The 12580-nt window shown below is 35.3% G+C and overlaps 1 protein-coding gene across 1 annotated transcript in view; it reads right to left on the bottom strand.

The window, feature by feature from the left end:
• Positions 1-310: 310 nt before the first annotated feature.
• The window catches only part of LOC138696264 (T-cell activation inhibitor, mitochondrial), a 41763-nt gene continuing 29493 nt past the window's right edge, over positions 311-12580 (bottom strand). The window contains exons 9-10 of the mRNA XM_069820957.1: positions 8104-8235; positions 311-720 (exon numbers count right to left, since the gene is read on the bottom strand). Of these exons, the coding sequence (XP_069677058.1) occupies positions 486-720; positions 8104-8235 (367 nt within the window). The 3' untranslated portion in view covers positions 311-485. The remainder of the gene's footprint in view (positions 721-8103; positions 8236-12580) is intronic.

Genomic DNA, 12580 nt, shown 5'->3' with positions numbered 1-12580 from the left:
TTGTTGTTAAGCATGTCTCACAGCCATACCTTCATATGGGTATCAATTTGGTAATGAAGTTTTTAAACAGACATTTTGAAAGTTGAACTGTGTATCATCACTTCAATACTTACTTCATATTAGAGTAGTCCACACAATACTCCATATTATATATATACACAAATATAGCTAAACTCAACTTCGTACTTATGATGCCATCACATTGTTTATAATCTCTGGTTCCTATTGCTGATCCACCATAAACATATCCGTCCTCACTCATGTAAATGAAACACAATGTAGTTACTGGCTGAAATATGTGATGTCAATGTACTATGTAAATATTTATTATTTATAAACCATTTGTACAAGGATGAAGTATAAATTTCATATCATTTATGCTCAAGTATTATTTACAAATCTTCCAAGCTTACTAAAGAAGACTCTAGCATCAGATCTACTTTAGCTGTTCTATTAACATGGCACAACAGATCACGACTAGTTGCTCACAGCTTCCAGTCCCAGGGCACACACATCTCGCCATCTGATAGGACAGAGTAGTAGTTGGTCACCCACAGGTGGACTCCCTTCAGTGATGAAGACAGAACAGTCTTGTGTCGCAAGAGGCGATTACAGCAATCAATCATCAGGTCAGGCGTAATATTGTCATCCTTCTGCAGAGCTGCCAAACCAAATTCCTCCACACAACGCTGATGGAGATCACGCTCAACATGCTTGTTGCTGAAAAATATAGCAGCCATTCCTTTGAGTGTGACTGTCTCCTCCCCTCCTACTCATCTGACATAAGTAGTATAAAGCCAAATTTCTTATTTGTCACATGCAGCTTTTGTTTGGATTTCATTGTACAAAAATACAATATATTATACTTTCTTGCATAGAATTAAGAGTGCATCTCATAAAATGCAATTTATCTATACTAATCTTTTTCTATTAAGGATGCTGGAAACGTGCATTTCCGCCAAAATAGGCCTGTACTATGCCTCTTGTACCACATACTGCATACGGCTAAAACAAATCTTTACCAAGATTAGGTCTTTACTATGCCTCTTGGACCACATACTGCATATGGCTAAAGCAATTCTTTACCAAGATCAAAGCATAACCTATATCTTCGACACTAGAAGCAGTGCTTGGAGGTAAGTGGCACACTTGAATCCGCGAGATCTATTTCACAATCATCATCAACTTTACGGTTTAGGCCTTGAGACCTGTTCTGATTCCACATATACACCCCAGTGTTTCTTCAGTCCCTGGTCTCCTTTTACTTCTAACCTTGTAGAGTAGCAGTTGTAACACCTGTTCTTGCCGTCTTTGTCTATGTCCTCTAACTGTAAATTTGATATTTGCTACTTTTAGTAGATCTATTTTTTTTTTACCCAACAAGTAATGATGCATTACAGCAGCTGTACTGATAAGCTGTGGATAGTTATCTCAGGGTCATGTTCATTTCTACCTTGAAGCTCAGAAAGTGACAATGTTGGTTAAGCATGCATAGCGCACACCTCGTGGACATCTCGTTTCAAACGCGAATATGGAAAAACATTGTTATAGGTACGATTTTTGTTAGAAATTCTCAGTGGCATCCAAAATTAAAGTTGTAAAAACAATATGATTTCACAGCAACTTACGAAAGAAGTGGCAGCAGAGACTTGGTTTTCATATCAGTACGAATCTAGAATTATTTTATTTTAGCAGTTATTTCAATTGCTTTTGTGATTATTTTATTGCAATCTTATATTCAATTATAATTGTAAATATACTTTTGCTTGAGAAGCATATGATTTTAAAAGTCTATTCTATTTATATATCTCTTATTTTCTCTATTTACAGTCTCCATTGTTTATAACTATGTTGTTATTTAGTCAAATGTCCAAAGACAGGTTTAAACCTCACAAGTGACACATATAAGGCATCACTCACGAGGCAACTAATAGGGTAGGATGGCCAGTTCCTTTCCCCTTTTCTTTTATAACTATAATCTTCACTAATTCATATTATTTTTGGCCAACGCATAATCATTTTCCCAAGTGCTGCTTCTAAATCTAATTCAATATTGGAATAACTGTTCACTCACATTGTCAGCATTAATTTGGAATTTGTATTATAAACCTCGAAAATTTCTATTTGGCACTCTTCTAAAAGTACTGAACTGGGAATCTACTCTTTCTTTATTGAAAACATAACTTTGTGTAAAATACAAAAAGCTTTAACAGTGAGTATCATTAGGTCAACACTTGTTTCAATAGGTTTCAGAATTAGCTAACATTCTGAAAGAACATTCTATTGACCTCTTTTCTCTTGAAAGTCTATTAAAGATTCTCTGCATATCATTCAAATTCCTTTTTGGAATATGGTTTCATTAAGCACCAAAGAAGCAGATAAGCTTAATCACCTAATAAAACAAATGGAACTTTTATTCCTGTGCTGAGTAGTTCTGTATCTGGTGGGACATGAAGTCTTCGTTTTCCAACATTTAAAATGTGTGATACTCCTAACATTTAACCAGAACAATGTAATTTAATTTGTTTCGTGTCAACATGACGATACATTTTGGAAAATATGCCTTTTTCAGTATTTTACTCCTATTTCATACCATATAACAGTAGTTGGAACTTGACTGTTTCTGTGCAGCAAACATAATGTAGTGTGGCCACTCGTTCAAAGTGCAAAATGGTCCACATCAACATCAAGCTCACAGCTTACATCTTACCTAAAAGCTCACTGCCTCAGTGTATCCCTACCCTAAGAAACAACTTTTATCACTAACTCAAATTATCATCTGCAGTTTACAAAGTCAACTCCAAAGCAGGTACACATCACTCAAAGAAACAGTCTTTGACAAATAGTTTAACTTTGTATCTTGCCACTGCTTGCTCCATCTCTTAAGCAGGTAACATATTTATTGATCTAATTTTGGAGACATACAAACTATCAGGGGCGTATTTTGCGGGCTACCAGGGCTACCTGCGGTAGCCCAAGGAAATTACAAAAGAAAAAGTTTATAATATAACATAATGTAATAATTTTGTATTATTAGTTTTACCATAGTAATTAAAATTAAAGTAATTGTTAGATATATTTTGTGTAATAATAGGGTCAGCGGTAGCCCAAACCCTTTAACCAGTATACGCCACTGCAAACTATACCCTAACATTTGTCACCTTATCATGCATAAAAAAAGTTTAAGTCAAATTTGAGCACATCATATTATTGTATTACTCAATTCAAGTAAAAAGGGTTTATTAAAAAAAAAAAAAGATAACATTCCATGTACAGTTTCCCTGGAAAAGGATGAGACAATTGAATATTCCTAAGTCTCAGATGTAAGACACTGCGCATGATCGGAGACCAGAGCACCGATACACAAGATAACGAATATTGACTTACTTAAATTCAGGCTGTTTGGTTTGTTACTAGCATCGTTCCGAAATTCACTTCAAAAACTGCAAAAAAAATATAATATTACGTAAATAAAAGATAAATATATACATAAATCGTGTAGTTAAATCGACAATGGACCTTCATGACTAGATCGACACTCCGCACAGAAAGGAAAGCTTTCGTGTCGTTTCAATAGGTCAGACGGTAAGACTTCTGCGTGATGTGTAGAAGAGTGCGAGTTCGATTCTTAGTCTACAGAACGATTTTTTTGTCTAAATAACGTTGAAATAGCTAAGTAACGTTGAAATAGAGATTTACAAAGTCCTGAGATTAAGTGCTAATGATCGCAAACAATACAAAATTACAAGTTATAATATTATAAACGTTAATCTAATGAATGCATTTATACACACATATACAATGTAAATGCATATATATTAAAAAACTAACAATTAAAATGAAATTAAAAAATATATGTAATAATAGACAAACATTTACAAAGGTATAGAATCCTTAGGCTAAGTCATTTGTTGAGTAATTATTACAATATTTTATTAATAGCTTTCCCATATGTGTAAGAAATGCACTCGCACAAAACAATTTTTGTTAAAAGTATGGCTTTGGATTATTTCATCCTCACCCCTTCAGTTAATTTTAACTATTTTATCTACGTGTTTGCAATAGTGTTTAATTTAATGTGCATTCAGTTTTATTCATGTTATGATTGAATGAAAAAGCACTGTTGCAGTTATTGACTAATTACATATATTAATACTAATTATTAAATGCATCTGTTAAGTAACCAATTGCAGTATCTTTTGTAAAATCTTTAATGTTTAAGTTGTCAATAATATTTCTGTACCATATACTATAATACGTTAAAAGAATTTGCAATAGATTTGGGATCCTCTATTTTATAATCATTGGTTTTAATGAAAAAATATTTTCTTTCTTAGGATATCTACAAGTTTAAATTTAATAATATTCCGAATAAGTTTAATTGTATTATCTGAATTTTGTACTTTTCTATTCAAATATATTCTATTTCCCTCTTTCATAATTTTTGATAAATTACACTGTACTTCTTGCAGTATTTAAGAACATGAGGATCATTACATTGCAACACATTACATATAGATTCTTCTTTTTAATACATGAGATTTTGAAGTCCCTGCATTATCTACATGTTTTTAATTTTGAATTTTTTCACAACATTGAGTGGAGAACATCCACTGAAGTGATTATGAAATTAAGTGAAAAATTCAATACATTTACTCTTAATATCAGTAGTACCAGTATCATATATGTTTTTCCAAGATTCATTTTGTAGACATAAATGTGAATAATCACTAGATACAGCATTTACGATCCTTTCTTAGTTTTTAAATTAATATTTTGAAATTGTTCAGTAACACTGGAAACACTTAGGATTTGTTTATCATGTTCAGACAAACCATTGATTATAGGTTCTGTCGAAAAGGAATTCAGTCTAATTCTGTGTACAAAACATTTATCAATGGCTGTGCTACTTCAGCTTGTATACTGTGGGAAAATGAGTCTACGACTAAGGTTTCCAGTTTCAAGGAGTGAATTTAATTTACTTTTACAGAAAAGTTCCGAGAGATAATCTATGTTTATGTCACTACAGATCACAAATTCCATATGAGATTTCTAAAGTCTTTTCTTTACAAATTCAATGTTGGCTATAAATAGTAATAAATAATCTAAGAAATATGAATGATTGTAGTTAGAAGTCTGATTTACATTATAAAAAGCAAGAAGTTACATTCCTCCGCAAGATTCGAACTTTCGGTGATGGTTTTGTCGTCCAACGCACAACCACGGACCTATTCAATGCTTATGTTAATAACCTACAATTTAGCTGTAGCAATGTGGTGTCATAACTTGGGGTTTGTTTACTTAATGTAATTAGATTTAATTTGATTATTTTCGCAACAATTGGACTTCCTATTATTTAGTTATTTAATTTAAAGTTGATTTATTAACTCTTACTATGCAAGATGCCTGTTATTTCAATAATTCTATATCACGTTAAATAGTCATTGTCTACACTAAAGTATTATCGTCATCCCTCATTTCTCATCGTAATGGCGAACTGACGTGACGTGAGACAGCGAGTTATAGCTCTAGTTGAGGCTGGATATGGGGCTAGATCTGCTGGCCGTTTGGTCGGTGTTCCTGGAAGTACAGCCGCGAGGTGGGTTCATCGTGACCAAAATTTAGGGGAGGTCGAAAATCGCCCTATTCCTGGGCGTTCGCGGATTTCTTCATTGTAAGAGGATGCTCTCTTATTCGAGACAGTTCGACAGGACCCCTTTCTGACTGCTAACGAAATAAGAGCAGCATCTAACTTTCCCGGCTCTTCACAGACTGTGATCAGCAGGTTGAGGAACCGCGGTATTAGGAGCCGGAGGGCTGCGCAAATGGAAATATTGGGGGAAGCACAAGCTGTCGACCATCTTGCCTTCGCTACCAATCGAGTGGATTTCGATTGGAGAAATGTAATTTTCTCCAACGAAACAACCATCTTGAGTGATTACGAAGGTCCTGTCCGTGTCTATCGTGAGGATGGTCTCCGACATGACCAGTGCTATGTGCACCGACGTGAAAGATTGGGGCACTTTAGCATATCGTGTTAGGGGTAGATGTCTTACGATGGACCTGGCGTTAAAGAACGCATCGGTGGCCAGTTTAATGCGGGAATTTACGAGCACATTCTGGAAAATATATTCCTTCCCTCCGCCCGAGAACGTTTTCCTGAAGGAACATTGCTGTTCCAGCAGGATAACCATCCCGTGCACTACGCTGCAAGCATTCAAAGATGGTTTCAAAGGAGACCTGAGATCGAAATCATTAATTGGCCTCCGAAGTCACCTGATTTGAATGTCATCGAAAATTTATGGGCGGAATTGCAAAAGAGAAGGATAGCCACCTATGCCCACCGACGCCCTCGAAATCGAGACGAATTGTGGGATCAAGTTGTTGACATCTGGGAAGATCTCGCCAGGGATCAGAACTTATTCCACAATCTCGTGACATCCATGCCGGATCGACTTAGAGCTGTAATAGAAGCTGATGGCATGTGGACAAGATTTTAAGTTAACAGGTCTCTTTTTGTTTCTTATGATTTTTGTTTGAGGAAGAATACTTTTAACTTCCAAGTAAGATTTATTTTTTTTTTTTGACGAGGTTCAGCCCACTTGTAAGACCCAGAAATTGGGCATAAATTATTCCATATTTTTCGACAAATTAGACAGTCGAGGAACTCTGAACAAATTAATTACACCTCAATAAAAAAAAAAGTTTTACCCGGGATCGAACACGAGACGTTTCGGTTATATAGTGAAACCGACACGCTACTATATGAGCTAACGAGACAAGACAGTGACAGCAGCAGTCCAGAATGTAGATCCCTTAGCAGGCATTCGGTACAGTGAAGCAATGATATTTTGTGACTTGAGCTATGTTGTGAAATCCTGGCCTTAAATGGCAGTCTTCTTCGTGATCCTTATTCTGGTCCTTGTTGTTGTTGTGGTCCTTGTAACAATTCTTGTACTATTTGTCATGTATCATTACGTCGATATCGAGTGAACCGTGCTGTAGAACTTTAACTTCTGACGACCAAGAATCGTCTCATTCTTTTTCAGGGTAACTGTACATTTATTTCTAGGGGAACTGAACTGTAGTTACTGATCATGAACAAAATCAGTTTATAATTACGAGAAAATGTTGCACATAAAGAAAGAGCAAAAAAACCAATGAATACTTATTTTCGTGAAAATTTCGAAATTTATTTTACAGCGTCACAGTACATAGTAGGTGTACTAACAAAATAAAAGAAAATGTCTGGTTTACCATACATAAATGAAAATTATTATAACCTGAACCAAAGATGTACTCGTAAATTTCTTAGGCACTTTTTCTACCTACAGCAACTGCTTTTGTTCAACATTTGTGTTGCCCACTTCCAGAAATGCTAGTAAACATATATAATCTCTACAAAACAAAACTAAATGCAGTGATATGACAATAAATAATCACAATGAACAGAAATTCATTCAGGAATAAGATAAGGATGCAGCCTTTCGCCATTGTTCATATATGAATCAAATGAATGGAAACAATTGCTTCATTCATATATACAACTCAAGAGATTCACTACTTTTTGCGAATGATTTAGCTCTGGTGGTTTTCTCAGATGATTTAAACGTTCAGTATATAATATTATACCTATAATGAAAACCTTCCTTAGTACAAAGACATACTAGAATTCGCCTATACAAGACTCTGGCAAGACCAACACTTTGTTACGGTAGTGACACATGGACATTAAGTAAGGAAGGGAAGCAGAATAATGGCTAATGAAATTAAATTTATGAGCTACACAGCAGAATAAACCAAATGGGATCTTAAATGTATTGAGAATGTAATGAAAGAATTAAAATTAAAACCTGTAATGGATCACATACAACATTATCAAAACAAATGAATAAATCATCTGTATCGCATGCATACAAATAGAATGCCAAAAGCCATGTTTCACTGTTGTTCAAACAGGAAGAGATCTCTATGTCGTCCAATGAAATACTGGATTGAAAATTCAACTGTGAGATCGTAACAGGCCATAGGGCCTAATACTTGAAGAGGAGGAGGGGGAGGAGGAGAAGAAGAAGAAATTTTAGAAACTGCCCTGTTACTCACGTTTGGTAGCGCTGTAGTAAATGAGCAGCCTCATCCAGGTTCTCACTCATAAAATTAACCAAAAGGAAGGCAGGGCATGATGAAGGCACAATGAACTGTCCAGTTGGGGAGAGCATCAATGGACCCGCTTCCCTGGCAAGAAAAGAAGCAATTACAGTTACTTATAATAAAAAGGATATGTCTGGAATTATCATAATGGACATGGGTACATTACATGTCTGAAATGCACAGCGATGTCACAAGAAAAACACAAATGATATACATAACATAATCTATTACATTTTTTAACTTGCTGGACAGTATCTACGGCAGCTCTCACAGCGGAGCAATACGCGACAAGCAACTAGCAATATTTTTTTGACACCAAAGCAACATGCGATTAGCAATCTAGTTAATTCGAGTTTGCTGTTCTTTACGAAAAGTTAACAATGTCATCATCTAACAACAAGTTTACATGCTCTGATGGCTATTGAGAAGAAAAAAAAGGCGAAGTTTTTGGAAGCACACATCATTAATAGAACTCACAAATCCCACTGCAAGTGTATGTGCCAACGAATTCAAAGCACATCCTACGAAGTTCAAAAATTGCTAATGAATGTGCCTAGATAATTTAAAGTTCTTATAAATCTAGTTGAATCATAAGTCACAAAGCGAGATACAAATTACAGGAAGGCAATCACTCTAACAGAGAAATTATTGATCATACTAAGGTAATTAATTTTATTTATTTATACAAAAAGTTACATTTGTATTGTCCTTGTGATTACAAATTTTCAGAGAAGTTATGAACAAAGTTCTTTATGTTGGGACTGCAATCTCCGTATGCAGGTGCTGCAATGTATTGGGTTATGTTGATGCAAAGGAATAATTGGACATATCAGAACTATAATCCGTTTCTGGAATCTGTGGAGTACAGGAACCGAAACAAGTCCTTTGCACAAGTGGTGATAGAGGGGACCAGTCCAATGACGGCTCTGCGGGAAAGCATTGATTGAAGATGAGTGACAAAGATTTGCTTGTATAATTTTCTTTTATTGAAATAGCTGTGGCCAAGTTGGGATGATTCCCTTGTGACTGTCACCCAATGAATCTATACCTACAAACTCACCTAGTAAAATCAATATCCCGAATTTAAAAGAAAACTTACAAATTAAACCAAACCCTTTAACTCTATTAAATATAGAATATAATCTAAATTTAACAGAAGAAATACTGAAATCAGAAGTAAACACTGAAATACTGAAACAACTGTCTTTAGAGACAATTAATATTAGGTACCCTCCACAAAGCTGGCTTCATTTATACACCGACAGATCCATGATCTCCAGAGAACAAGGTGCCGGTGCAGGTGTTACGTGCTGTCTCTTCTCACTTTATAGATCACTTGGATATGGAACAACAAGTTTTGATGGTGAAATCATTGCAAAAATGAATGTCTCAGGAATCTTCTATGCCACATCAATAAATTTAGGAATGCAGTTATATTGTTAGACTCCAAAGCAGCTATTCTATCAATCGTCTCTAAACACACACCTTCATCTCAAACAGCAGAAATAACTAAAATGCTCTCTTAATTAATATCACTCAATAAAAGAATTGTATTCCAATGGATACCATCCCATTGTGGAATCCTGGGAAATGAGAATGCGGATGCTTTAGCAAAGAAGGGCAGCACTGCTACTTACAGACCTGTTACTAAATTTACGTATTACTCTGTGAAGAGATTTATTAAATCTACATACTTAGACTTCAACAAACAAAATTTGATAACACAATCCCAAGGGAAAAAATGGAACTCTCTGCATCAAAATCCACAGTTAATTCCCGATTTACCACGAAAATCGTCTGTAGCTGCATTTAGATTGGCAACAGGCCATGATTGTTTGGCTAAACACCTGCATAGAATTGGAATATATCAGTCCCCTAACTGCCCATTGTGCAACTGAAACCAAGAAATGGATTCGGAACACCTCAAAATCTGTGCTTCATTGGCTGGTCATGATAATATCTTTGGAAAATATTGGAGTGCAAGAGGTCAAATGACTTTATTGTCAAACGCCTGGCATTAGAAAAAAACAACAACAACAACAACTCTCCTAGTACTCATTTCGTGTGACTCAAATCAGAAACTACTTTAATTAACAGAGACTTAGATCAATTAATTTTCAGTCACTTTGAACCAACTGAGAATGGTATTATTAATAAACACAGAGCAGATCAAGAAACCACTCCACCTGCACACAATTCGTTCAACTTATTCTCAGTAGATACAGTTCAAACAACGAACTAAGACTGACAATGTAAAGTGCCAACAAAGTTGTGTTGCCGGCTTAATCTGAAAATCCTGTCAAATGGGCTTTAATTTTCGAAATATTAATTTCTGAATTTTCTTATTAGTCCTTATAAGACATAAAGTAAGGATATGTTTACTCTCAAATTTTCTTTAAATTACAAGACTACAGTAGAGGAGTAGAACTCTAAAACCATTTTTCGAACAATCAATTCCAACAGGTTCTGTATAAATAAAAGAGATGCTAAGGACTGCTAGTTCTGTGATATGCAAAGCAACAGTTAAGAAGACGATGGCAGTAAGTCAAAGACACATTGAAGTTAAAGCTTCGACAGGTGGTGTGCAATCACTCATAGAAACCTGTGCTGAAGAAAAGAATTAAAAAAAACTAATTACAGACAGCATGAAAATATGGTTCACTGCCCTATTCCTCTCTATAATATATTATTTTCATTTCATATATGGTATTCTAAAAAGTGTTATGCACAACTTGCACTTTCCCCCTTTTGTTTTAAGAATACTTATTGGGATAAGCTGTTCAAGTGTGTATGTACTCACAGGATATCATCTTTCCATGATACTATGATGACAAAATAAATGTAACAATATAGTAAAACCCCAATAAGACGCTGTTCAAGAGACAGTGTATAAACCACGTATTAACTGGGACCACGTGTTAGGCGGGTATACTAATTTTTACTTACATACAGTATCTATTAGCATTTTTCTTCATTGAACTACATGATTCATGAAAGGTAATACAGTATTACTGCATCATGTAATTACTGTACTGTATGTCAAAGACATTTACAACAATATGTACTGTATTCAATTCTTTCGAAAAAAGTAATTTATAGTTATTTGTCGTGTGTGTATGTTCTCCAAGTCCTCATGTTTACCATACTTCACTTTTCTGCGCTTACATCCTCCTGATGTCGCAGCTACAGTGATTGAGTTGCGATTTTTTATTATCGTCCTTAATGTCGATGATGGGATTCCTAATAAATCAGAGAGTTGTTTCTGATTAAGAGTACTGTTTTCATTATACTTTCGAAAGATTTCCAATTTTTCCAATACAGAAAGCACTTTTTGTTTAACACTCATTGTAATCACACTCAAAGACACTTCAATACATTAAAGGACAACAAACTGATCAGTAAAAATTTCCAGAATTCTATTACGCCCAAGTGAGGAATGTTGTTTGAGAGAGGGGGTTAGCAAGAGGATGGGGTATTGTCACTGTATGTAGGTTTTGTTTTATTGGGTTATTTTACGACGCTGTATCAACATCTAGGTTATTTAGCGTCTGAATGAAATGAAGGTGATAATGCCGGTGAAATGAGTCCGGGGTCCAGCACCGAAAGTTACCCAGCATTTGCTCGTATTGGGTTGAGGGAAAACCCCGGAAAAAACCTCAACCAGGTAACTTGCCCCGACCGGGATTCGAACCCGGGCCACCTGGTTTCGCAGCCAGACGCGCTGACCGTTACGCCACAGGTGTGGACACTGTATGTAGGCTTTAAGCGCGCAAGTAAAGAGTCGAATAAAAGAACATAACAAGAGGGTGGGATATTGTACAGTATAAAGGTTTAAGTGTGCAAGTAAAGGGTCGAATAGCAGTACTTTTCAGGTTAATGTCACTAGTGAGTTCAATGGCCAAAATGTTTCATTGTTGTTCAGTACATTGCTGAAAATTATACCGAAAATATTTCACGAAATAGTGTATTATGCAGACTTAAGCACAACAAATGGGGTATCTTATAAAGATGTTATATATGAAATGTGCAGGAACTGGACAAAAGAAGCATATTACACAGGTTAGAATAATAAGCGGGCGCATCTTATCGAGGTTTTACTGTAAAAGAAACTGATCAAAATTACAGCAAAAAAAAAATGAGAACAAAAAATAAAATAAAAACACTGTAGTAAGAGGTAGAATCGAACTATCACCCCTATATATATATCAATTCATTATCTTATCCACTACACTATTCAGGACCTCTCTTAGCGGTACTCTCTTACTTTAGGCTTATAAGGGCTATAAGGAAATTCAAACTCTAATATTTTGAAAATTAAGGACCACTCTACAGGATTTTCGGATGGGTATTGATTTTCCATCTATGTACAATAACTTCATGAAAGCTGAACGAAATCGGTGGGTGGAACACTGTGAACTACTTTTGTTAG

The sequence above is a fragment of the Periplaneta americana genome, chromosome 3 (genome assembly GCF_040183065.1).
Source record: "Periplaneta americana isolate PAMFEO1 chromosome 3, P.americana_PAMFEO1_priV1, whole genome shotgun sequence".
Classification (NCBI taxonomy): domain Eukaryota; kingdom Metazoa; phylum Arthropoda; class Insecta; order Blattodea; family Blattidae; genus Periplaneta; species Periplaneta americana.
Note: the sequence above shows the minus strand (reverse complement) of the source record. Positions and strands in the feature narration are given on the sequence as shown.